Raw genomic sequence first — 27,520 nt, forward strand, 5'->3', positions numbered from 1 at the left:
CCCTTAGTACTGCAGGGAGCTGCCGGGGGCAGCCTCTCAGGGCCCCACACCCAGGGCTCATCCCAGGAGACACTCCTGAGGAGGGGAAGGCAGGGCTGTGCCCTTGAGGAAGGAGGGACCGCTCACCTCTCTGACCTCGGGCTGGAGAAGGACGAGGGCTCGGGACCGCGGAAGACGGCAGGGAGCTCGCCCTCCTCCCTGAGAGCTCGGTGAGCTGCATCCAGGCGAGGAGGTGAGACCCTGCTCACTGCCCCTCCCTCCGGAATGCAGTCACTGCTACTGAGAACTCTACCCCAGCCCTGATTTCATTGTGGCTGGTTAGAAAAAAGGGAAAACAAACAAAACTAAAACCAAAACCTGACTCAGCACCAGAAGATAAATGAACTTCCATGTGTATGTAGCACCTTTTAAGGATTTGTCTAATTCCAAATGAAATGATCTCTATTTTAACTCATTACTGATTACTAATTTTCTTCATTTCAGATACAGTCTATAACAATAGATTCCCGTCTGTGTTCTGAAGCAAATCCCCCAGCCTCGCCTCCCACCCCTGTGGGGCCTGGGGAGGGGGGAGGCATCTTCCCCCAGAGAAGGTGGGCATATTCCCCCCTCTCCCCCGTGCCTCCCTGGGCACCCCCTTGCCTGGGGACTGCGGTCTCCCTTCCTTACTCTCACACTCAGGGCCCCTCACAGAGTGGCCCTGACATGACTCCCCAGACTCTTCTCACCATCCTCTTTCCTAAACTTCAGCCAAGTTCCGCCCAGCATCCTGCTTGTCCGGAGAGTGTACCGCCTTCTTCCAAGTCCAGGCCTCTGCATGGAGGTTTGCTCTACCAGAAATGCCCCTCCTCTTGTGGCAACAGTTTAAATTCCTCGTTATTAAATTACAAATCTGCAGCCTCCTCCTCCTTGAGCGTTGCCTGATTTCCCAGCAAACGTATCTGCTGCAATTCCCTGCAGAATCACGTCAGGTCAGGGGCCACTTGGTGCTAGTTTTGGTTCCTGCATCCCAGCCCGTGCATCCCTGAGCGCACAGCTCCGTCTCATTTGTCTCTGCCTTGGGTGTTTCCTCATCAGTTAGTCTCCGTAAACGTTGTGAGTGAAGTATTTTCTACATTTCCAGGTATAAGCACCTGCCATCTCATAAGATAACTTTCTTAAAAGAAGTGATTCACGGTGTATAGAGCATATTGTAGTTTAACCAGTGGTGGGGGGCAGGGTTGATACAAGTTTCTTCTCATTATTCCTAATACCAGCTCACCAGAGTGATGCTTAAAGGCAAGGACAGTTATGCTAATTTTTGCAGAATAATTTTTAATTCACAAAAACCATTAATTCTAAGACTGAAAAGTTGTATGTGAGATAAGCGTATGGTTACTACATCCACAAGCAAATTTTTACAGCCCTGGGACATTATGATGCCCTTAAATCCTCTTGGAACAGGTTGAAAGTTAAACTGCATTGAGGATTTCTGAATTGCTGATACTATGATATACCATAGTTTTTTTTTTTTTTAAATTTTATTTATTTATTATTTATTTATTTATTTATGGCTGTGTTGGGTCTTCATTTCTGTGCAAGGGCTTTCTCTAGTTGCGGCAAGCGGGGGCCACTCTTCATCACGGTGCGTGGGCCTCTCACTATCACGGCCTCTCTTGCTGCGGAGCACAGGCTCCAGACGCGCAGGCTCAGTAGTTGTGGCTCACGGGCCCAGTTGCTCCGCGGCATATGGGATCTTCCTGGACCAGTGCTCAAACCCGTGTCCCCTGCATTGGCAGGCAGATTCTCAACCACTGCGCCACCAGGGAAGCCCCCATAGTTCTATAGTTCATCTAAATTAATAAAATGAGATTTAAAAATCACATTCAAAATTGAGCAAAAGCCAAACTAACTCTTTTCGTATTAATTAAATGATAATAATGAGAAGTATGATTGTCCCTTTCGTAAAACATACCAAAATTATATGTTAGATTACATTCACTTAGCACAAAATGTCTTTCAAAAATAAATTGTAAGCACTAAACAATCTGAGGGATACACCTGCACAGTTTTAGTTGCATATCTGCGTGTACATGACTGACATCCCTGACAGCTTGTAATTCATGTTTTAAAAAATGATTCAGTATTTTAAAAGAATATAGCAGAAGGATAGCTTCTTATGCCTAAATCACCTGTTGTGCAAGGTCCTCACTCTAGTGCATTTTACACAATAGGGTTTTATTAGTCATAAAGCATGGCTGACACTCATAAGCGCCAGTGTAAATGGGGAGAATGAAAATAAAGATGGGGCCTGAGAAACTGAGCTATTGTGAGCCAAGGTCCAGGAAGCAGACTCTCTAATAGCTTATTGGGTGTCTAGGAGCCAACAGAACCTTCTAGATAGTCTGTATAGGAAATCATCTAGCTTTCCCAAACTACATACATTTGGAATTAAAATTCCATTTGCTGCCAGTATCATTGTAAATGGGGGAGTAAGTCCCCCTTGTAGGGTCTTTAAGGGCCACTGCAATATTTCTGCAGAAGAAATTACAGGGTTTATTATACCCACAGGTCCTAGAGGAGAAGACAGGGCGCACCTCACTATTCAGCAGCCACCTAGCAGGTGGGGAGTCGAGAGAGAGTGAGGACCTTGGGCAAGTCTGGATGGAGCAGAAACAAGGCTTGAGGAGATTTCATTGTTTCTTGGAATGTCTAAGTCACAGTCGGGGAGGGCAAAAAGAGAATCTTGCGGCAGGAACCAGCCTGGGCACACCCACGCACCTGGTCCCCCGGGTGTTGAGGCAGCAGGAAAATAGGAAATTAAAAAAAAAAATTTACAATCCGATCATCTTCACTCTTTATTCTCATTTTCAACCTTATTTTCCAAAATATACAATCCTTAGTTCTCCGAAAGTTAGGGAGAGGAAACTGGCTTCCTATTAGTTAACGGTGATGCAACATTGAAACACTGGACATCCCGCTGAGGTTTCCATGGTGTCCGCTGGGCTCTGCAGCACCCAGCTCCTGGAACTTTTCAGACTCCTCAGTGAATTCATTATTGTTTAAAAGAAAAGAACACCCCGTCTTTCTGTTTTTGTTCCTTCTGTCACTGTTTTTATTCTACCTTGCCTCATTCTACAAACCATCGGCCATGGAACTCCTGTATAGTTTTTCATTGTACGTAAAACACCAATACATCTTCCATCGTGGAGGTAGTCAGGGCAATCACTGTTACCTCTCTTTTGCACAGAAAAATGGAGGTTCATGGAGATTAAGAGATGTATACAAAGTTGGAATCACAACAGGTCAGGGACTCTAATTTAGTTCTTTGGACTTAAAAAAATATTGTTTTCTCCACAAATTCATCACTGCCTCACTAAGTTTATATGTGCAGCAAACATGGACAGAAGGCTCTTAGGTCTGGGCATTCATCACTACCTCCAGGGAGGGAGCCCAGGGGCAGCGGTGCTGAGAGCTCTCACTGCCCTCAATCTCCCCCTTTGCTCCCCTGAGCTCAGGTAGGACCCTGCGGGCAACTCATGTGGTCCCCCAGGGCTCTCCTAATGGGTCCAACATTGAAGCCAGGACACAGACCCCATGGGGCCTGTAAACTGCCTGCCCATCTGCACGAGGATGACAGGCAGACTCAGTGATGGGACAGGCAGAGCCCACACAGAAACAGTAAGGAAGTCACCTGCTCCTCTGTGCTTCATTGAACCTTTGAGAGACAGGCACGGAACCGAAAATGCCATCCTTGTATCAGGACACCTACCACACTTATGTCACGTTCAAACACAAAGTCAAAGAGACTTTATGTCACTCAGAAACACAAAGTAAAAGCTTCTTCAAGACAGGAGGTGAACAGAAGAATTCTATCTTTGAATATTCCTACAATATCTGTAGTGAGTATTTAACATGAAAAAAGTAGTCAAAGTATTTTTCTTAAAATCACCTCCTATGCAGCTATAAAAATCTTTAAGAAAAATAGTCCAGGATAGAAATATAATAGAGACTGCACACATTCATGAATTTATCTGCCTCCTAACAAGTCCAACTTGTGAAGTGTAGAGCATTTTATATGTTAGAGGCATAATTATAAATCGCTAAAATACCCGCTTGATCACAGTGCAGTACATTTTCATTGCTTTACTTGAATGCTCACCTAAGATTTTTCTCTGAAATGTACTCAGAGCAGAGACAGTTATACAATGAAAGTGAGAAATTGTAAGAGCATAACACTGTCTTAGAAATAGTCCATGTAGAAACCACTTACCCCAGCACAATCTTGCCACATGTTTTATGTTCTGTCCACAGAGCCAGCCCATGGCAGCTCATAGTAAGGCGGTCAAAGAGAGTGTTCTGTCCTTTCCCTCTTACCTACTCAGACATCAACATTTTCTCCAGCTCTTTCTGTGTCAGCTGCTCTCAGGTGAGAATAAAGGAGGTGAAAATGTGAGCTTTCCTAGGAAAGCTCTGCCTCTGTCTCCCGTCCTCTTCAGAGCCTTACACGGCGCCTGCTGGCAATTGTGGTTCAAGTAATATTGTTGGATGAATAAACGGATGAGAGACCCTGACTTAAAAGAGTCACTTTGTTGTACAACAGAAACTAACACAGTATTGTGAAGCAATTATACTCCAATAAAGATCTATTTTAAAAAATAATTAATTAATTACTTTTTTTAAAAAAAGAATGCCACAAAGGGTAGTTCCATTTCAGAAAGACACTTCTTAAGATTGAAAAGTCTTTGAGATTCACAGTAAATCAATATTTCAATGCCATGGTGGCCCCTTCGACACTATGGGGAAGACTAGAAGGGATATTTTGAAAGACACTGACCATTTCTAGTATATTTCAAATCGTACCTCATGGTTTGCCCAGTGATTATAAATTTGATGCTGTTCATCATATAGTCCTTCTTTATAGTGAGGCGAGCTGGGGCTACTCTTCGTTGCAGTGCGCGGGCTTCTCATTGCGGTGGCTTTCTCATGTTGCAGAGCTTGCGGGCTCTAGAGCACAGGCTCAGTAGTTGTGGCGCACGGGCTTAGTTGCTCTGCAGCACATGGGATCTTCGTGGATCAGGGCTCAAACCCGTGTCCCCTGCATTGGCAGGCGGACTCCTAACCACTGCGCCCCCAGGGGAGTCCCTGTACTTTGTCTTCTATAGACGTTTATTCATCTGTAGTAGCCTGTAGTAGTCAGGTGTTAAGTTTAAAGCATTAATTCTGCTATCTTGCTTTTTTAGCATTTTTGTGAATGAGATAAATCTTTGCTTTTACTTATTTGTAAAGAGTATATTATATTACATTATATATTTGCATTTCTGAAATTTTTATAGCTAAGACATGATAAAAACATGGGAAGATCTGCTAAACTAAAATGGGGAATTTTCTTCTAAAACTTCGATCTAATGTCTGTGAAATAATCCAGAAGAGAAGTAATAACAAGCAGTTTTCTTTATAAACCAGGGAACATCAGTGAACTCTTCCTTGCATTTCAACCAGTCAGACTGATTGAATTCATATTTAGGTGAGAGTGATTACGCTGTCGAGACAATTAAGTGAGGTGATCTAAGCCAAGTGCTTGGCTCAGGGCGTCATTTATGGGAAGCTCTCCACAAACACACAACATCATTATCATTATTATTTCATGAATAATTTGATAATATATTTGCTCCTGGCTTGGATTCTTCTCTCTTGGATACTTTTGCTAGCACAAAAATTTTTTTCAATTATTGTAAATTTCACTAAATTTTGGAAACTGATGATCTTTTGTTGCCTAATGGTAAAATACCATCGGATTCTGATTTGAAATGGTACATAGAAAAACTCCTCTCTCATGCAGTTAAGAAGTGATTCGTTAGCAGTGTGCAAAACATTCAGGTAGAAATAGTGCCTCCAGGAGTCTCTATTTCAGAATTCCCCAGATAAGGGTAAACTCCCTGCTCCCTCATGTAAACCGACATGTTCATGTTATTGTAGCATGGTCTGTCATCCCGTTGGTTTGGAAGGAAACTAGGATGGTAGAAAGAAACATGCAGAAAGATGCAGTCCAACTTAAGTAGAACCTGTTTTTAAAAAGTGACCCTGTGATACTAGCCCATTAAAAGCTCCCTTAGAAACCTCTGACATCCCCAGGGTCAAACGTGCCTCATTCAGTGGCTGTTTCATTATCTCAGTCCAGTGGGTGTCATCCTAGGCACAAGCTCCACCATCACCTTTATTTTTGTTCTTCACTCTGCCCAGATCAGAAGCTGCAAGTTGTTAGGGAACCAAAAGTGCAGCCCCACTAGAAATGGGTAAAAAAAAACCCCAAATGTTTGTTTAGATGATACTATCTATCAGAGCTGGAGAGGCACGAAGCCGATCATGAGAGAAGAGTCTCTGCTGTATATTAATGTGAACTTTTCTGGAACAACATGCTCTCTTTAGCTTTTCCACATGTCTATAATCACTAAGGGCTTGTCTAGCTACATGAAAAAAACAAAACCAAAAGCCCCACAACTGCCTAGAAGCTTATCAATATCAGAAGGGTACATCATTTTAAGTCCATTCAGTATAACACCATGCAGCTGTTAAAAAAGAATGAGCAACACTGAGATGTTCTGACATGGAAAGATCTATAAGACTTGAGTGGTTTAAATGGAAACAGGAGGTTGGAGAATAATTTGCAAAATATGATTCCATTTCTGTTAAAATGCATGAAGACAGCTCATGAGTGCACAGATTAAAAATATGTATGACTATGATGGTAAAGGACTAGAAACACATCCACTGATGGTGACCCCTGGGAAGAGGGTGGGCAGGTGGGTAAGAGATGATTTACATGTTTTATTCTGTACACTTAGTCTTGGAATATTTTATAAGAATGCGTTGATGTCTATAAAGTAAATAATAATAAGAGCAGATACTTAGCACTTACTATGTGCCTGGCACTGTTCCTCAAAGCATGCTTCTGAAGTGAGTACTGTAATCATTTTACAGATGGAAAAACCGGGACACAAATGGGCTGAGAAAATTGTCCAAGACCCCCCATTTAGTGATTGACAGTGAGGTAAACAAATTTATTCAATAGCATAAAGAGGGTTGGATCACATGAGCTCTAAGATCTCTCTTATTTTTTTTAAACGTTTGTTGTTGTTCTATTTTATTTTTGGCTGTGTTGGGTCTTTGTTGCCACGCATGGGCTTTCTTTAGTTGCACCCAGCGGGGACTACTCCTCGTTGCAATGAATGGGCTTCTCATTGCAGTGGCTTCTCTTGTTGCGGAGCACGGGCTCTAGGCATGTGGGCTTCAGTAGTTGTGGCCCACAGGCTCAGTAGCTGTGGCCCACGGGCTTAGTTGCTCTGCGGCATGTGGGATCTTCCCGGACCAGGGCTCGAACCCGTGTCCCATGCCTTGACAGGCGGATTCTTAACCACTGCACCACCAGGGAAGCCCTCTAAGATCTCTTGAGTGATCATGTCTCAAAGGGCTAAGAGGCTGGGCTATGGAGTCAGATGTCCCTTGTAATAATCCAGCTCTGAAACTGGCTAGTTGTTCACCGGGGGCAGGTAACTGAGTCCTTCTGAGCCAGTTTCCTTATCTGTACAAGGTAGAGTAGGCACTGCCTCACAGCGTTACAAGTGAGGACATATAAGGAGGAATGCCTAGAGACCCAGCTGGACCCTCAGAGTTGGTATGGACATTATTTTAAGCTCAAAACATTTGGGAATCAACAGATGCAGAAAGAGCTTTCCTTATTTGACTAAAAGCAGACATTTCTGAGAAATGAGGCTTCTATGATTCCCTCTTCAAGACAGGTCTACTCCCAGGAGAGAAATCAAGAGTAAACCTACCACAAATCCCCTCTCTGGGGAGATTCGCATAGAAGAAGGAAAGACCCCTTGAACGTGCAGACACAAAATAATCACAAAATTACTTATCGTTCATTTATTCTTCTAAAAGAATAGAAGTCCTTTCTTCCACTTTCCTTTTCTCTGCTAAGTTAGATATATAAACCTCTAACTTTAAACATTTAGTGGGATAGTTACTTCTCTTGTTAGCTCCCATATATGTGAATAAACTTCTTCTCCTGTTAAACTATCTTTTGTCATTTTAATTTGCAGGCCCCTAATTACTAAACCTAATAGGGCAGAAGAAAAGTCTGCTTCCTGACACTAGCAATTGGTTGGTGAATGATACCATCATTGCCTGTGACTCTGAAATCACAAGATCATAGATTAATCTGCATATCTAAAGAGTCCAACCTGTACTCTGAGGTTAAAAATAAGATCATCAAAGCATACTGAAGTATGGATATAAACATTTTGAAATGATAAAGATCTGGCTGTACACATAACATGTTTCTTCAATTCTGTAAAATTTTATGTAGGTGGAAATTTTACTGCAGAAACAAACTCAAAGACTGAAATTACATGAATAGAATATGGTGTAGCAAAATTTAGAGCTGAGCAAATGTGACATATAGTTAACGAGATGCATGCTTTTTATTATGTCACATTTTAATTTAAAATGAATGGTAATCAGTTCACAATAGTGACTTCAGTTGATCCTGCTTCTAAATGGTTAAAGCAAAAATAAGATCCTGATCTGCTCTTCAGAAGATTAACTATGGCCATGGTAGATCTTTTTCTCTTTCCCTTTTGGAAGAGAAAAGGGGAGGGTGTCCCCAGGTGACAGGGACTGGAGTCTTGTGGGCCCAGCACACTTCCCTATTGGGAACAGGAAGGAGGAAGTATTTGCTTACATTTCCCCCAGTGCCTGGAACCTAAGCTGCAGCTTCCCTAGAACATTGTTAATGATGAGAAGGATCTCATGGCAGAGGGATGGTGGCCACCGTGCCTAAACCAGGAACCTGATGCCTTCCCTGTCTTAGATTGTGGAGTTTCCTACCAGAAAATCTGAAAAGAAAGGATTTATGGGAAGCAGTAAATGCAGAAGTAAAAGACAAATTTTTAAGCAGATATTCATTTTTAATTAATTAATTAATTAATTAATTAATTATTTTTGGCTCTGTTGGGTCTTCGTTTCTGTGCGAGGGCTTTCTCCAGTTGCGGCGAGCGGGGGCCACTCTTCATCACGGTGCGCGGGCCTCTCACTATCGCGGCCTCTCTTGTTGCGGAGCACAGGCTCCAGACGCGCAGGCTCAGTAGTTGTGGCTCACGGGCCTAGTTGCTCCGCGGCATGTGGGATCTTCCCAGACCAGGGCTGGAACCCGTGTCCCCTGCATCGGCAGGCAGACTCTCAACCACTGCGCCACCAGGGAAGCCCAGACAATTTTAATAAACCATAAAAATGGTTAAGTTGGTGCTGGGTTGGAAAGAGTGGCTTCTGTGTTCTTTAAGCTTTTCTGTACTATTTGAATTTTCTAGCCAAGTGTGCCTATGTCTATTATTTATTTTTTATGTCACCAGGGATTTTCTGACTAGTGAGACCACAGACTACATTTTTTTCATTGTTATTTTCTATCAAAAAACAATGCAATACATACCATTTTTAAAAAGGAAACAAAGAAGAATTTCTAATCATGCATCAATAAAATACAAAAGAGCACAAACATACATATATATTTTAACATATTGAGCAGATCAATCTCTTAAAATATATAAATGTTTGCATAGTGACCTGAAATAAATAGATTATTTAGTCATAGACCTTTTCATATGCATTCTATAGTAAGTCTTCTGAGAGATGAACTTTAATCTTTCCATCCAGAACTTTGGAGTATCTGAGATTTTGCCCTATTTGCAACAAGTTAAGCTGCCGTTTTCCATGGATGCAGGTAGAAGACAGAAGACTTATGGGTCAGAAACAAAGGACTCTATTACTTACTTGGTTACTCATAAACCACTGCAACCAGCATGGGCATCCGAATATTTGCCTTGGTTCTCCTTGACCCTGAGTCACACAGGGGCTGTGTGGACAGGCCCAGATGGATGCCTGCACACACAGTGGGTTATAATACAAGAGTTCAGGGAATCAGAGTCTTTTGGGAGGTAAGCATGCTTGCCCTTACCTCTGGAAGAAGACATTATCTTACAAGGCTGTTTTCTATCTAAACATCCTTGGAAAGATAGCTGAGAATAAAGGGCTGTCGGTGCTTCTGTTTGTAAGATGTGCAGAAATGTGAGAAACCCATGGAGAATTGTCTTACCTCTGCTCTGACTAACACACAGCCTTTTACTTTTCTTATGAAATGGCAATTATATGTTGCAAAGGACTTATTTCACATTTACTTAAACTTAGTTTTCAAATATATATTTCTTTGTCCTATTCTAAGATTAACTTCTCTTGTGTAAGAGTTAATTTTGAAATTACAGTGTGAACCGTATGACCCTAATCATTTTGGTTTAACAGTATTGCTAACTCAAATTTAAAATGCTGAGAAAAAAGCATCTCTATTTTGTCACTAAAACTACCAAAACAGCTTTAAATACACAGTTAGTTTAAAAACAGCTGTTTGATCTTGACATATTTTTTTTAAAGAGCTTTTTGATGTGGACCATTTTTAAAGTCTTTATTGAACTTGTTACAATATTGCTTCTGTTTTATGTTTTGCTTTTCTGGCCCTGAGGCATGTGGGATCTTAGCTCCCTGACCAGGAATTGAACCTGCACCCCCTTCATTGGAAGGCAAAGTCTTAATCACTGGACCACCGGGGAAGTCCCGATCTTGACATATTTTTAAACATATTTGGCTAAATCCTATTTAACACTTCCTCTGAAATCGGAATTGTGACAAACACTGTAAGAGAGCTACTATTTTTTGCATAAATGAGAGCAAAATCTTGTGGTAGTAAGTATGTTTCCCTTACAAACATAGTGTAGGATAAATCTAAATATTCTGATTTGAGAAGAAAATTTTGAATGGAGGAATTTTTCATTCCACTGTTGCAGGATTGTCTACTTCTCCCTAATATTAAAATGGACAGTTAGCCTCTTGAAAGAGGTTAAAAATCCATACGGAATGTCTCAGAAGGGTTTAGTTGCTCAGTGGCTTTCACTCTTCCTCACAAATTATTTAAAAATGGAATTTTTGTTCAAGATGTCTACCATTAGCGTGAAATTTATTTTCCAGTTTTATTGAGACGTAATTGACACATGACATTGTGTAAGTTTAAAGTGTACAACATAATGATCTGATGTATGTATATATTGTGAAATGATTACCACAATAAGTTTAGTTAACAAACATCACTTCACATTGTTACACATTCTTTTTCTTGTGATGATAAGTGTGAGGTTTGATGCTTACCTGGCTCTCTTCTTTTGGACTTTGGCAAATCTAAGAATTAATCCTACCACGCATAGCCTATACTAGTCTACCCAAATGTAACAGTTAGTAAAGACATTAACACATTTATCTGTTTGTATGTTTTATTGAGCACAAGATAATAATCTCATTCTCAGAAGCAATGAAATCACCGAAAGAGCCAAATCTTGAGAAAGCCTCGTAGAGTTGCCCTGTTACTAGATAAAGCGCTTGGAATATATAAGTATGTTGTGTCACGCATCTTCCTGTGACCTGTGATTGTTACTTGAAAGTGTGGAAATGCAGAACAGATCTCCTGTTATTATGAAAGGCCCATCTGTGACAGGTGGAAAGGAGGATGCTATGTTAAGAGCTTGTTCTGTGCAGTTCTCATGGAGGTGACTTGTGCCCTATAGGGAATGTCTCCAGGCTGCATTCCACTCTGGGTTCTTTGCCTCTGGCAGTTCTCCGTGATCACTCCTGTATTGGGGTCCCCCACGCCACTCCCAGGCTCCATGATTCACTGGAAGGACTCATAGGAATCAGCCTAGGGTTATATTCACAGCTGTGATTTATTACAGCAGCAGGACACAAAGTACAGTCAACAAAGGAAAAGGCAAGTGGACCAAAGTCTGGAGGAAACCAGAGGCAAGCTCCCTCGAGTCCTCTGCCAGTGGAAGCACACAGGACACGCTTAAGTCCTCCAGCCATGAGGACAACATGTGTGAAATGTTGCCAACCAGGGAAGCTTAGCCTCAGCCTAGGGTCCCAGGCTTTTATGGGGGATGGTCATGTAGGCACCCTCTCCCTGGTACATATCAAAATCCCAGATTCCAGAAGGAAAGCAAGTGTTCAGCACCAACCACATTGTTTGCATAAACATCTTAGGCAGCAGTGAGCCACTCTTATCAATTCTGCGAGTGGTGAAAGCCCTCCCAAAATTCAGGTGCCTAGACACCAGCAAGCCTTTCTCAGGATGGTGACTCAGGCCTGCAATGTTATCACTGTTATCTCTTTTGGTTCTGATTTTTTTTCTTCCTTTCCTTCAGTCTTTCTTACCTTCAATCTTATATTCTATTATTTTAATAAGATGATCTGATTTAACACCCTTAGTTTCTTACATGAAAATACCAGCATGGTCCTGCGCTAAGGTGGACAGAACACACGAAGTCCTTCTGAAGCTCTGGAGGCTCTGCTCCTGAGGAGGGCACGACCAAGGCCCTTCATTCATTACCTAAGAAATGGTCATTCCCTAGTAAGGCGCTTAATCTGTCACATTTCAAAAATAAGTGATGCCGCATTTCAAAACTAAGGACTCAGGGTAATTTCCCTGAGTCCTTAAGAGCGATGGCTCATAGAGGACCCCTCTGGACTGGCCCTCTCTACAGGAGAGAACAAGGAGCCTGCGCTAGAAAGGATGCAAAGGCTAGAAATGACCAACTGGCCCTGAAAATTGAGTCAGTGAACAAGTGTCTGTTAGGCACGGACGGTGTGGAATGTGGTTAAGGATGGTCTGAGTTAGCTAGGAGGTACCATCGTGGTCCTTCTCAGACACATACTCTTCCGGGAATTCAACTGGCAGACACAATTAAACTTGAAAACTTCCTGAATTTCCACAATGCCACCGAGTGCCTTCTGCTTGCCAGAACTAGACTGGTCAGTGATGGTCTGAGGAGAAACTTAAACTACTTTGGAAATAAGGCAGACTTAGAGAGTGGTAGCGAACGTGGCACCCACCTAGCATACAAACCTTGTGAGACCCTGAGGGTCATGAGTATAACGGATTGTGGCTGAGCCGTAAGGGACTCACTGATCCAAGTCACTCAGCAAGGCCACCACAGGCCAATCCAGAAGCTAAGAGTATTATTTTCCTCGGGCTGCAGTAACAAAATGCCACATTCAGATGGTTAAACAACAGAAATTTCTTTTCTCACAGTTCTGGTAGCTGGAAGTCCCAGATCGAGGTGTTGGCAGGGTTGGTTTCTTCTGAGGCCTCTCTCCCTGGCTGACAGATGACTGTCTTCTTGCTGTGTCCTCACATGGCCTTTCCTCCGTGTGCACACTTCCCTGGTGCTTCTCTGTGTCCAGATTTCCTCTTCTAGTAAGGACACCAGTCAGATTGGATTAGGACCCACCCTAATGGCCTCCTTTTACCTTAATCACCTCTTTCAAGACCCTTTCTCCAAATACAGTCACATTCTGAGGTACTGGGGGTTAGGGCTTCAACATAACAGTAGGTTAAAGGAATTCCCTACCATTTGAAGTAGTTTAATGTTGAACTAAACACATATTGGGATCACTTTAAGTCAATGGAACTTCTTAATGAGAAATCTTCCTAAATTTTGTACAAATGACCCAATTTGCATATTACTATTTTCAACATATACAGGAGGCCACTGGGTTAGTGCTATTCTCCCAGTAGTCCTGAAACAGTCTAGACTCACAGTTAAATACTTTAATTCCTTTAATTTCATTAATTTATTTAATTCCTTGAAGCTGCTAATAGAATATGCCCACTACCCAGCACTCCTTTGAGGCATTCCTTAATAACACTGACCATACTTCATTTTCTTCTTTTGTGTTACTCTTGAAGTTTAGAAGCCAATTCATTTGTCAGAACTAAATTTGTGCCATGTATCAAATAACATACTTTTATTTGCAGTGTTCTAGTATTGTTTTCAACAGCCATAGATTGATTTTGAGACAGGCTGGGACCTGGGACCCTTTGCTGGGACCTGGGGCCCTTTGCTGCAGTGTTGCAGTGCTTGCACCTCGACACACCTCTCCTCGAGCAACAAAATAACAAAGAAACTGTATGGGACTAAAAATAACGACGTGCACGCCCAGTTGGGGCAAATTCTGGACAAAAGATACAAAGAGACCAAAAAACCCAACTGCCACTTTTGAAGATCCCAGAGCAAAAGCAGGGTACTGCACGTGCCCCCTGCACACAACACCACCTAAGCGGTGGGCAAACCACCTAAGCCACCCTTCTGGCCCGACCCCTGGACACACCCCTGCCCTCACGCCATATAACAGGGGTCCCCAACCCCCAGGCAGGCCGCAGCCTGGTAGGAATCAGGCTGCACAGCAGGAGGTGAGTGGCAGGGGAGCGAGTAAAGCTTCATCTCCTGCTCCCCATCGCTCACATTACTGCCTGAAACATCCCCCCACCCCACCCCCTGCCGGTCCGTGGAAAAATGGTCTTCCATGAAACCGGTCCCTGGTGCCAAAAAGGTTATAAGGTTATAAGCAGCAAGCTCGCCCCCGCTTAGGGAGCACGCAAGCAAAGGAACCTGTTGTTTGTTCTCGCTCCCTGTTGTTTGTTCTCGCTCTGCTGCAGCAGGGGCCCCAATAAAGCCTTGACTGAATTTCTTGTCTGGCCTTTGATCAATTTTTATTGTTTAAGGACGCCAAGAACCCTGGTCGGTAACAATTTCAAAATACGGTCTTGATGTCATTGGAAGTAATTTTTTTCTGACTTTTTCTCTGTTTTCAACATCTTTGCCAGCAAAAGATATGTTCCCAGATGTCTTCTAAAATGTTTTCTTCCTGATCATTTAGAAAGATTGGGAAAGAAAGAGTATTGAGAAACTTGAGCTGTACTTTTGCTGCACAGGAAGGGTGACCTGTGTTCCATCCTAGATTAATAATATTTCAAGCAGGAGGGAAAAAAAAAAGTAAAAGCTTATAACTTTAGCAATGTGTTTGAAAAATACTTGATTTCAACAATGTTTCTATCATGCTTACGTTGCAGCTGTCTAAACAAGACAGATAACAAAAGCATGTCAATTAAAAGCAGCATTTAGGACCCAGTTTCACAGATCTGCATTGGCCCTGGGTTTCGGATGATTTCAGGGCCAGGCGCTGTGAGTTCCTGTGTGGTGTAGTTGTGCTCAGCCATGGGGCAGGTGGGTTCCCTCTTGCTGTAGGAGAAGGTGGTGGGACACACGGAGATGGTTATCTCTTTCTGCTTTTGACTCTCCTGACTTGCTTCCACCAAGAGGCCATAAACCCAAACTGGAAATACTGATTAAGTGCATACTTTTTCCAACACATTGACCACAACTTGAGATTTTCATGGCGGAATATATTACATAAATGTCTGGAAAGCAAATATTTTAAGTGCACTTTAGGTAGATGTTTGCTTACTTTAATCAAGCAGAAGGAGAGATTATTCTTTTACCTTCTGGAACGTGTTGAGGTAAACTTATCTACAGAAGGGAAAACTTTAGAGTTCACCTGGTACAAAGCACCCGCATCCGGATAAACTAAGGTTGTTACCGAGTCCAAGCTTGCTGTGCTTGCCGCACGACAGGCCAATAAATCAGAGATGACGCATTGAGGGAAAGAATACGACTTTATTCGGAAAGCCAGCAGACCGAGAAGACGGCGGACTAAAGTCTCAAAATAACCATCTTATCGGGGTTTGGATGCCAGTTTGTTTTATAGCACAGAGATGGGGAGGAGATGAGGAGGTAAAGTAAAAGGGCCATAAGTTTTGCGAATATCCCCTGGAATGGCCAGCCTCAGGGAGGGGATGTGTTAATTTCTTTTTAATTGCAGCCATCCACAGGTGGACAGAGTCTGTATGTTTCCCTGAACAAAGGCACTTTGGTTTAACATTCAGGCAGAGGAACAGGGTTCCCCGAGGCAGGCCATTATGTACAGACAGTATCCTTTTAGTGAACAAAAGCAGCGGAAGGCAAAGGTTAAAGTCAAAGAAACAGATGCAACGTGTAGTCAGATTTGGTTCTTCCCTGTAACAAAGTCTCAAAGAGTGAGTGACTCCCTCCAGGTCACATATACTAATAATATATATAATAATAAAAATTATTCTGGTAGAGAAAAGAATGCAGAACTCTAGCCACTCTAACTCCTTAGTTAAAAAATGAGATTTATTTGCAGGATAAGAATGATGCTGCTATTAAAAATAATAATAGCAATAGCAAGTTTGAAAACTTTCACGTGGACCTATTCAGGTGCTTCATTGGCATTTAAGGCCTTCTAAGTATCTGTACTAGCCTCCTTCAGGTCAGCCTGTGTTGCTGGGAAACTGCTTTTCTCACTACTCTCTGGACAAAACTCTGGGTCTAGTTGCCATTATTCCGTGGAGTGTTTTTAGATCCCACCCGTTGTTAAACACACACACTTTTGTTATTAATACAAGAACAGATTTTTCAGAGTTTTTTCTTTGTCTTTTATGGTTAAAATTTTTTTAATTGAGGTATAATTGAGGTAACATTACATTGGTCGCAGGTGTACAATGTCATGATTTGATGTTTGTATATGTTGCAGAGTGATCACCACAATAAGTCCACTTAACATCCACCACCTCACATAGTTACAGCACTTTTTTTCTTGTGATGAGAATTTTGAAGAGCCACTCTTCTAGCTACCTTTAAATATGCAATACAGTATTATTAACGTACATAGTCACCATGCTGTGAAAGTTCCATCCCCATGACTTACTCATTTGATAACTGGAAGTTTGTACCTTTTAACCTCCCTCACCCATTTGGCTCACTCATCCCCTGCCTCAGGCAGCCACCAGTCTGTTCTCTATCTGTGAGCTTGACATTTTTTTGTTTGTTTTTTAAGGTCCCATATATGTGAGATTATATGGTATTTATCTTTTTCTGTCTGGCTTATTTCACTTAGCATAGTGCCGTAAAGGTCCATCCATGATGTTGCAAACAGCAAGATTTCATTCTTTTTTATGACTGAATAATCAAAAACAGATTTTTTATCGGTTCTTTAGTAGATGCCAGCTTCTGATACCAGCTTTTAGGTGAAATTATTGTTAATCTTTTTATGTGTGATTTTATGAGTCAGAGTTCAGAAGACCATTTGGATTTGCTATTGTAGGCAGATGTTGAAAATTCAGTTTTTTAATAGAATCTTGTACTGTTTTGTAGATTTTACTTTTTGGATTTGATTCTCAAAAAGAAATCTTAACCTGTAAAATGTTTCTTACTTCCTTTTCTTACCAGGAAGAGATATTAGGAATCATCTAGGAAACAAATGTAGCAGTTTTATGCAATTTAAGCAATAAAAATGAGTTTCAAAATCCTCCTTTACTACCAGTAAAGCTTGAATTTTGTACTTAAATATAATATTTTCCCCCTTCCCCTTTTACCCAAGATTTACCCGCCTATTAATGTGCTGCCCTCGTTGTCTCGGTGAATGAAGTCTGCTACTGGAGAAGGTATGACCAGAAAGGATCACGCCGATGTATCTAATCAGCTGGTACGTATGTTTTCTCCAGGATTGTGTTTAAAGAAATGAATACTTTCTCAGTTCATGCTGCTGTCTTATACCTCTTGTCTTTCTTCCATATCACTTTTCTTCTCCCCCCATCAAAGTAGAATTTTAATATAGAATATATAATATAGAATACTGGAATACAGAAACATTCATTAGAGCCAAACAGTCTTTTTCATAAGGATAACTGCTCATGACAAAGATTAAAGATCACATGCTTGAAACCCACCTCTAATGCTGTATGAGGTAGTTTTTAAATAAAAAAGGCATAAGACGATTAAGTTTTTATTAGTAACCTTTATCATAGAGTATTTCTGAAAGACTGTTCTAACTAATTTTTTGTTTAACATATTAGGCAATCACCAGAACGCTAAGGGATACAGCTGTGTATATTCTATGAAATCCTCGGTTTCTATAGTCCTGAGATTGTATACCAAGCATAATTAAAGAAAACTACATTTGACCTTAAAGTAGAAATGATAAATAAACCTACTGATAACCCAGATTTTTTTTTTGAATAGAATTTAGAGATGGATTTCTCCTATTGCATAAGTTGTGATTTTTAAATGCTCTACAAAATGGAAGCTCATTGATATATTGAGGGAGTGTATTTTTTGTAGAGTGTTAGTAATGTCTATGTATTGCATGCCTGAAGACTCCTTCCTTAGTGAGACTGCTGTATAATAAAGTCTTTCCAATACTTGCATATGTGAATTATGTTTGGAAATAATGTGAAATACTGTGAAGATAGCTACAGCAATACACTTATAATGCCCAGAGTACCGTTACCATTTATAAAGGTTCATGTAAACCTTTTTTCCTCTTTAGTATGCATGCTATGCTATTGGTAAGGATGTGCAGGCCGTGAAAGCCGTAGTTGGAGAAGAAGCCCTTACCTCATATGATGTGCTTTACTTGGAATTTCTGCAGAAGTTTGAGAGGAACTTCATTGCTCAGGGTAAGATTACTATTTTCCTATGAATAGAAACAGCATCATATGCAGTTTTTTTTTTTTTTTCATGTAATGTCTGAAACATTTATATTAACATATTTCCATACATATTTCCATACAAATACAAATACAAGATTTTTAGAAATTTCATGTAATGTCTGAAACATTTATATTAACATATTTCCATACATATTTCCATACAAATATAAGATTTTTAGGAATTTCATGTAATGTCTGAAACATTTATATTAACATATTTCCATACAAATAACCCAATGAAAGTTTAGTATTAGTTGTTTTGTTTGTTTTTTTATACTGCAGGTTCTTATTAGGCATCAATTTTGTACACCTCAGTGTATACATGTCAATCCCAATCGCCCAATTCAGCACACCACCATCCCCACCTCACCGCAGTTTTCCCCCCATGGTGTCCATATGTCCATTCTCTACATCTGTGTCTCAACTTCTGCCCTGCAAACTGGCTCATCTGTACCATTTTTCTAGGTTCCACATACATGCATTAATATATGATATTTGTTTTTCTCTTTCTGACTTACTTCACTCTGTATGACAGTCTCTAGATCCATCCACGTCTCAACAAATGACTCAATTTCGTTCCTTTTTATGGCTGAGTAATATTCCATTGTATATATGTACCACATCTTCTTTAACCATTCGTCTGTTGATGGGCATTTAGGTTGCTTCCATGACCTGGCTATTGTAAATAGTGCTGCAATGAACATTCGGGTGCATGTGTCTTTTTGAATTACGGTTTTCTCTGGGTATATGCCCAGTAGTGGGATTGCTGGGTCATATGGTAATTCTATTTTTAGTTTTTTAAGGAACCTCCATATTGTTCTCCAGAGTGGCTGTATCAATTTACATTCCCACCAACAGTGCAAGAGGGTTCCCTTTTCTCCACACCCTCTCCAGCATTTGTTGTTTGTAGATTTTCTGATGATCCTCATTTTAACAGGAGTGAGGTGATACCTCATTGTAGTTTTGATTTGCATTTCTCTAATAATTAGTGATGTTGAGCAGCTTTTCATGTGCTTCGTGGCCGTCTGTATGTCTTCTTTGGAGAAATGTCTATTTAGGTCTTCTGCCCATTTTTGGATTGGGGTGTTTGTTTCTTTGATATTGAGCTGAATGAGCTGTTTATATATTTTGGAGATTAATCCTTTGTCCGTTGATTCATTTGCAAATATTTTCTCCCATTCTGAGGGTTGTCTTTTCGTCTTGTTTATGGTTTCCTTTGCTGTGCAAAAGCTTTGAAGTTTCATTAGGTCCCACTTGTTTATTTTTGTTTTTATTTCCATTACTCTAGGAGGTGGATCAAAAAAGATCTTGCTGTGATTTATGTCAAAGAGTGTTCTTCCTATGTTTTCCTCTAAGAGATTTATAGTGTCCAGTCTTATATTTAGGTCTCTAATCCATTTTGAGTTTATTTTTGTGTATGGTGTTAGGGAGTATTCTAATTTCATTCTTTTACATGTAGCTGTCCAGTTTTCCCAGCACCACTTATTGAAGAGACTGTCTTTTCTCCATTGTATATCTTTGCCTCCTTTGTCATAGATTAGTTGACCATAGGTGCGTGGGTTAATCTCTGGGCTTTCTATCTTGTTCCATTGATCTATGTTTCTGTTTTTGTGCCAGTACCATATTGTCTTGATTACTGTAGCTTTGTAGTATAGTCTGAAGTCAGGGAGTCTGATTCCTCCAGCTCCATTTTTTTGCCTCAAGACTGCTTTGGCTATTCGGGGTCTTTTGTGTCTCCATACAAATTTTAAGATGATTTGTTCTAGCTCCGTAAAAAATGCCATTGGTAATTTGATAGGGATTGCATTGAATCTGTAGATTGCTTTGGGTAGTATACTCATTTTCACAATGTTGATTCTTCCAATCCAAGAACATGGTATATCTCTCCATCTGTTGGTATCATCTTTAATTTCTTTCATCAGTGTCTTATAGTTTTCTGCATACAGGTCTTTTGTCTCCCTAGGTAGGTTTATTCCTAGGTATTTTATTCTTTTTGTTGCAATGGTAAATGGGAGTGTTTCCATAATTTCTCTTTCAGATTTTTCATCATTAGTGTATAGGAATGCAAGAGATTTCTGTGCATTAATTTTGTATCCTGCAACTTTACCATATTCATTAATTAGCTCTAGCAGTTTTCTGGTGGCAGTTTTAGGATTCTCTATGTATAGTATCATGTCATCCGCAAACAGTGACAGTTTTACTTCCTCTTTTCCAATTTGTATTCCTTTTATTTCTTTTTCTTCTCTGATTGCCGTGGCTAGGACTTCCAGAACTATGTTGAATAATAGTGGTGAGAGTGGACATCCTTGTCTCGTTCCTGATCTTAGAGGAAATGCTTTCAGTTTTTCACCATTGAGAATGATGTTTGCTGTGGGTTTGTCATATATGGCCTTTATTATGTTGAGGTAGGTTCCCTCTATGCCCACTTTCTGGAGAGTTTTTATCATAAATGGGTGTTGAATTTTGTCAAAAGCTTTTTCTGCATCTATTGAGATGATCATATGGTTTTTATTCTTCAGTTTGTTAATATGGTGTATCACATTGATTGATTTGCGTATATTGAAGAATCCTTGCATCCCTGGGATAAATCCCACTTGATCGTGGTGTATGATCCTTTTAATGTGTTGTTGGATTCTGTTTGCTAGTATTTTGTTGAGGATTTTTGCATCTATATTCATCAGTGATATTGGTCTGTAATTTTCTTTTTTTGTAGTGTCTTTGTCTGGTTTTGGTATCAGGGTGATGGTGGCCTCATAGAATGAGTTTGGGAGTGTTCCTTCCTCTGCAATTTTTTGGAAGAGTTTTAGAAGGATGGGTGTTAGCTCTTCTCTAAATGTTTGATAGAATTCACCTGTGAAGCCATCTGGTCCTGGACTTTTGTTTGTTGGAAGATTTTTAATCACAGTTTCAATTTCATTACTTGTGATTGGTCTGTTCATATTTTCTGTTTCTTCCTGATTCAGTCTTGGAAGGTTATACCTTTCTAAGAATTTGTCCATTTCTTCCAGGTTGTCCACTTTATTGGCATAAAGTTGCTTATAGTAGTCTCTTAGGATGTTTTGTATTTCTGCAGTGTCTGTTGTAACTTCTCCTTTTTCATTTCTGATTTTATTGATTTGAGTCCTCTCCCTCTTTTTCTTGATGAGTCTGGCTAATGGCTTATCAATTTTGTTTATCTTCTCAAAGAACCAACTTTTAGTTTTATTGATCTTTGCTATTGTTTTCTTTGTTTCTATCTCATTTATTTCTGCTCTGATCTTTATGATTTCTTTCCTTCTGCTAACTTTGGGTTTTGTTTGTTCTTCTTTCTCTAGTTTCTTTAGGTGTAAGGTTAGATTGTTTACTTGAGATTTTTCTTGTTTCTTTAGGTAGGCTTGTATAGCTATAAACTTCCCTCTTAGAACCGCTTTTGCTGCATCCCATAGGTTTTGGGTCGTCGTGTTTTCATTGTCATTTGTCTCTAGGTATTTTTTTATTTCCTCTTTGATTTCTTCAGTGATCTTTTGGTTATTTAGTAACGTATTGTTTAGCCTCCATGTGTTTGTCTTTTTTACGTTTTTTTCCCTGTAATTCATTTCTAATCTCATAGCGTTGTGGTCAGAAAAGATGCTTGGTATGATTTCAATTTTCTTAAATTTACTGAGGCTTGATTTGTGACCCAAGATGTGATCTATCCTGGAGAATGTTCCGTGCGCACTTGAGAAGAATGTGTAATCTGCTGTTTTTGGATGGAATGTCCTATATATATCAATTAAATCTATCTGGTCTATTGTGTCATTTAAAGCTTCTGTTTCCTTATTTATTTTCATTTTGGATGATCTGTCCATTGGTGTAAGTGAAGTGTTAAAGTCCCCCACTATTATTGTGTTACTGTCGATTTCCTCTTTTATAGCTGTTAGCAGTTGCCTTATGTATTGAGGTGCTCCTATGTTGGGTGCATATATATTTATAATTGTTATATCTTCTTCTTGGATTGATCCCTGGATCATTATGTAGTGTCCTTCCTTGCCTCTTGTAACATTCTTTATTTTAAAGTCTATTTTATCTGATATGAGTATAGCTACTCCAGCTTTCTTTTGATTTCCATTTGCATGGAATATCTTTTTCCATCCCCTAACTTTCAGTCTGTATGTGTCCCTAGGTCTAAAGTGGGTCTCTTGTAGACAGCATATATATGGGTCCTGTTTTTGTATCCATTCAGCCAGTCTATGTCTTTTGGTTGGGGCGTTTAATCCATTCACGTTTAAGGTAATTATCGATATGTATGTTCCTATGACCATTTTCTTAATTGTTTTGGGTTTGTTTTTGTAGGTCCTTTTCTTCTCTTGTGTTTCCCACTTAGAGAAGTTCCTTTAGCATTTGTTGTAGAGCTGGTTTGGTGGTGCTGAATTCTCTTAGCTTTTGCTTGTCTGTAAAGCTTTTGATTTCTCCATCAAATCTAAATGAGATCCTTGCCGGATAGAGTAATCTTGGTTGTAGGTTCTTCCCTTTCATCACTTTAAGTATATCATGCCACTCCCTTCTGGCTTGCAGAGTTTCTGCTGAGAAATCAGCTGTTAACCTTATGGGAGTTCCCTTGTATGTTATTTGTCGTTTTTCCCTTGCTGCTTTCAGTAATTTTTCTTTGTCTTTAATTTTTGCCACTTTGATTACTATGTGTCTCGGCGTGTTTCTCCTTGGGTTTATTCTGTATGGGATTCTCTGCGCTTCCTGGACTTGGGTGGCTATCTCCTTTCCCATGTTAGGGAAGTTTTCGATTATAATCTCTTCAAATATTTTCTCTGGTCCTTTCTCTCTCTCTTCTCCTTCTGGGACCCCTATAATGCGAATGTTGTTGCGTTTAATGTTGTCCCAGAGGTCTCTTAGGCTGTCTTCATTTCTTTTCATTCTTTTTTCTTTAGTCTGTTCCGCAGCAGTGAATTCCACCATTCTGTCTTCCAGGTCACTTATCCGTTCTTCTGCCTCAGTTATTCTGCTATTGATTCCTTCTAGTGTAGTTTTCATTTCAGTTATTGTATTGGTCGTCTCTGTTTGTTTGTTCTTTAATTCTTCTAGGTCTTTGTTAATCATTTCTTGCATCTTCTCAATCTTTGCCTCCATTCTTATTCCGAGGTCCTGGATCATCTTCACTATCATTATTCTGAATTCTTTCTCTGGAAGGTTGCCTATCTCCACTTCATTTAGTTGTTTTTCTGGGGTTTTTTCTTGTTCCTTCATCTGGTATATAGCCCTCTGCCTTTTCATCTTCTCTATCTTTCTGTAACTGTGGTTTTTGGTCCGCAGGCTGCAGGATTGTAGTTTTTCTTGCTTCTGCTCTCTGCCCTCTGGTGGTTGAGGCTATCTAAGAGGCTTGATGGGAGGCTCTGGTGGTGGGTAGAGCTGACTGTTGCTGTGGCGGTCAGAGCTCAGTAAAACCTTAATCCACTTGACTGTTGATGGGTGGGGCTGGGTTCCCTCCCTGTTGCTGTGGCGGTCAGAGCTCAGTAAAACCTTAATCCACTTGACTGTTGATGGGTGGGGCTGGGTTCCCTCCCTGTTGGTTGTTTTGCCTGAGGCAACCCAACACTGGAGCCTACCCGTGCTCTTTGGTGGGGTTAATGGCAGACTCTGGGAGGGCTCACGGCAAGGAGAACTTCCCAGAACCTCGGCTGCCAGTGTCCTTATCCCCCCAGTGAAACAGAGCCACCACTCGCCTCTGCAGGAGACCCCCCAACACCAGCAGGTAGGTCTGGTTCAGTCTCCCCCAGGGTCACTGCTCCTTCCCCTGGGTCCCGATGCACACATTACTTTGTGTGTGCCCTCCAAGAGTGGGGTCTCTGTTTCCCCCAGTCCTGTCAAAGTCCTGCAATCAATTCCCACTAGGCTCCAAAGTCTGATTCTCTAGGAATTCCTTCTCCCGTAGCCGGACCCCCAGGTTGGGAAGCCTGACGTGGGGTTCAGAACCTTCACTCCAGTGGGTGGACTTCTGTGGTATAAATGTTCGCCAGTCTGTGAGTCACCCACCCAGCAGTTATGGGATTTGATTTTACTCTGATTGCGCCCCTCCTACCGTCTCACTGTGGCTTCTCCTCTGTCCTTGGATGTGGGGTATCCTCCTTGGTGAAGTCCAGGTTCTTCCTGTCAATGATTGTCCAGCAGCCAGTTTTGATTCTTGGGCTCTCGCAAGAGGGAGTGAGAACACGTCCTTCTACTCCGCCATCTTGGTTAATCCCCTCATATGCAGTTTTGAGGACTTCTTTCCTAGTCTGAGAGAATTTACATTGGTCTCCATACAATTCTCCTTCTGATTAGAGAAGAGGTTCTTCCAGCCGCCTGCCATGTCTTCGTTCTTAGCCCTCTGGTTCCTTCCCCTCTACCTTCAATTTCTTTATCCATTTATTTAGCTCCTGTCTTATTTTTTATCTTCCTTACAACCGGCCTTCTGCTCTCCTACCTCCATTGCCACTTCTCCTCGCTCTTAACCTCTCTGCAATGCTCTCCTCTGGCTTTGGGGGTTTTGGACTTTCCCAGTCCCTCTGTTTTCATCCTCCTGATTTCTTATCTTCCTGCTTCTTAATTGTTAATGTTCCCAAAGGCTTAATTACCTGTTCTTTCTGTGCTTTTTTCCCCTATGCTGATGACTAACTTGCTATGTATGAGCCTTGACCCTCTTTCTGAAGCTCTAATCCCACATCTCCAGCTAGGAAGCCTGTGTTTATGCCACCATCCTCTCTGGCTCAGCGTGGTGAGAACCAAAGTCTTTTCCCAACTGACCACCTGCCTAGCAATTCCCTTTTCAATTTCTGTCTACCTCTGGCATGACCATTACCCTAGTTAGCCCAAGCTCAGGAATTGGGCATTCTTAAGCCTCTTCATTTATTCTCCAGTCATCAAATATTTGCTAATTTGCATTGTTCTCCTTTGAAACATCTTATCCTGTTCTCTTTTCATTCCTATTAAAAACACTTAGGCCAGTGTTTCTCAAAGTTGAATATGCTTTTGAATCTACCAGGGATCTTGTTGAAGTGCAGATTCTGATTCGGTAGGTGTGGGTGGGGCCAGAGAGCCTGTATTTTGACAAGTTCCTGGGCGATGTTGAAGCTGCTGATCTCTGACCACTCTTTGTGTCCCAAGACCTAGTCCAGACCTTTGTCCCATCATCCTTGGCTGTTAGTGCGAGCATCTTCACCAGTCTCCCTGACTCTCTATGTGCCATTGCCGGGGTAAATTTAGTATTAATTTTATTGATTGTCCTTCTGTTAAAAAGTCTATAATGGTTTTTATTACATAGCATGTGTAGGGCTTTCAAGCTGTTTTGTTTGGTCTCTTCCCTGCCACCCCTGCTAATGCTGGTAAACTCTATTTTTGACCTCAGTGATACTTACAAACGATGTGTTTATTTTGGAATAATGCATCAGCTGCACCCTTAGGATTTGTGCACTTTTCTATTTGTGTGATACATTTTTTAAGTACTATTAAAATCCCCAGAACATATGATTGTTGGGTTTTCTAAAAAAAAAAAAAAAAAAAAAATTTATGCAGAACCTTAATATCTTAAAAAAATAAAAATTATTCTGGTAGAGAAAAGAATGCAGAACTCTAGCCACTCTAACTCCTTAGTTAAAAAATGAGATTTATTTGCAGGATAAGAATGATGCTGCTATTAAAAATAATAATAGCAATAGCAAGTTTGAAAACTTTCACGTGGACCTATTCAGGTGCTTCATTGGCATTTAAGGCCTTCTAGGTATCTGTACTAGCCTCCTTCAGGTCAGCCTGTGTTGCTGGGAAACTGCTTTTCTCACTACTCTCTGGACAAAACTCTGGGTCTAGTTGCCATTATTCCGTGGAGTGTTTTTAGATCCCACCCGTTGTTAAACACACACACGCATGCACGCACGCACGCGCCCAACGTCTCGCCTGCGAGCTTTCTCCCTTTTCTCTGATTCCCAGGGGTACTTACTGTCTAGACCCTCATTTCCACATTTGGTCACATCCAGTCCTGGGAGGCCTGACTGCTTTGTGTTTCTTTTTTATACTTCCTGCTCACAGTGCTAGACCCATAACAATAAATTTTGAATAACGCTGATAAGTTGGAAGCACTTGGCCTTTATTCATCTAATCTCAATTTTTTGTAAGGTCCTTACGAAAACCGCACTGTCTATGAGACTTTGGACATTGGCTGGCAACTGCTCCGAATCTTCCCCAAAGTAATGCTGAAGAGAATCCCTCAGAGCACCTTGAGCGAATTCTACCCTCGAGACTCTGCAAAGCATTAGCTGCTACTTCATCGCTGGCTCGATGCTCTTGTGAAATACTGGTTCTGTTTTCTTTATTCCTTTTGCACTCCCCCATCCCCACCTTTGTGTTGGAGTTTACTGTGTTACCCTGTAATTAAAAACAAAGAATAGGTAACATATTGTGCCAGTGTTGCAATGTTTTAAATTGCTAACAGACTTTAAAATATCCCCTGTTTCGAAAGCCTGGAACTGCAGTGCTTTGTTTAAAGTAGCTGAGGGTTGGAGGTGAGGTTTTCTTACTGATGTGTGTATTTGTACGTAGTGGTGTAGTTAGCTGCCTAGTGTCCTCATTATGTGGGTCTCTCAGACCTTCCCTGTCCACCCCCTCCAGAGTATCACTATCTGAAGTGACAATGCTTTGATCTCCAAACTAGGGACAAGATAGGGTCTGAAAGACGCTTCCTCTCCGAGCCGAGACGCTTTCCTGAGCGCTTGTTTTTAGACTTTGGTGTGCCTCTGGGTCTGCTCTAAGCAGATGGCTTTTCCTGTCCACCTGCTGTTTCCTATTTAATGAATAGGTTAGAAAAGGAGTTTCCTTTTCCTCTTTGGTGCGGATAAGTTTCAACTCCTGTGTCTTACTCTTCTCCCTCCCTCTGAGTAACACAGAATCATGCAGCTTTTGCCCAACTGGCATTGATCTGATAGTAGTGAGATGCCCTGTCTTGATGATCCCTTACTGGGTTTCCATGCAGAGGAATCATAATGAAAATAATTAATAGAATTCTTGGTTGGAAAGAGTTGGGATACAATTTTTTAA

The 27,520-nt window shown here is 41.0% G+C and overlaps 2 protein-coding genes across 13 annotated transcripts in view; both read left to right on the top strand.

The window, feature by feature from the left end:
- LOC309664481 (V-type proton ATPase subunit B, brain isoform-like) lies at positions 1-26,885 on the top strand. 5 transcript variants are annotated; one of them, XM_082470000.1, is made up of 4 exons: positions 1-593; positions 17,374-17,478; positions 18,322-18,451; positions 26,603-26,885. In XM_082470000.1, the coding sequence occupies exons 2-4, from the start codon at positions 17,416-17,418 to the stop codon at positions 26,740-26,742; spliced, it is 333 nt and encodes a 110-aa protein (XP_082326126.1). In that variant the 5' UTR covers positions 1-593; positions 17,374-17,415; the 3' UTR covers positions 26,743-26,885. The 5 variants fall into 5 exon arrangements, with proteins under 5 accessions (XP_082326126.1, XP_082326124.1, XP_082326123.1 ...); XM_082469998.1 differs by lacking the exon at positions 1-593 and adding an exon at positions 7,009-7,025; XM_082469997.1 differs by lacking the exon at positions 1-593 and adding an exon at positions 7,013-7,030.
- The window catches only part of LOC309664386 (low-density lipoprotein receptor-related protein 12-like), a 135,318-nt gene that overhangs the window by 81,941 nt on the left and 25,857 nt on the right, over positions 1-27,520 (top strand). The gene's annotated exons all lie outside the window — the stretch shown is intronic.

Source organism: Balaenoptera physalus, assembly GCF_965194825.1.
Source record: "Balaenoptera physalus genome assembly, chromosome: 7".
Classification (NCBI taxonomy): Eukaryota; Metazoa; Chordata; class Mammalia; order Artiodactyla; family Balaenopteridae; genus Balaenoptera; species Balaenoptera physalus.

Bases quoted from the DNA above. Each gene is read 5' to 3' on its own strand.
- LOC309664481 (XM_082470000.1), top strand. From the start codon at position 17,416: ATGAAGTCTGCTACTGGAGAAGGTATGACCAGAAAGGATCACGCCGAT. The intron at 17,479-18,321 runs GTACGTATGTTT...TTTCCTCTTTAG, and splicing joins CCGATGTATCTAATCAGCTG to TATGCATGCTATGCTATTGG. The intron at 18,452-26,602 runs GTAAGATTACTA...ATTTTTTGTAAG, and splicing joins GAGGAACTTCATTGCTCAGG to GTCCTTACGAAAACCGCACT.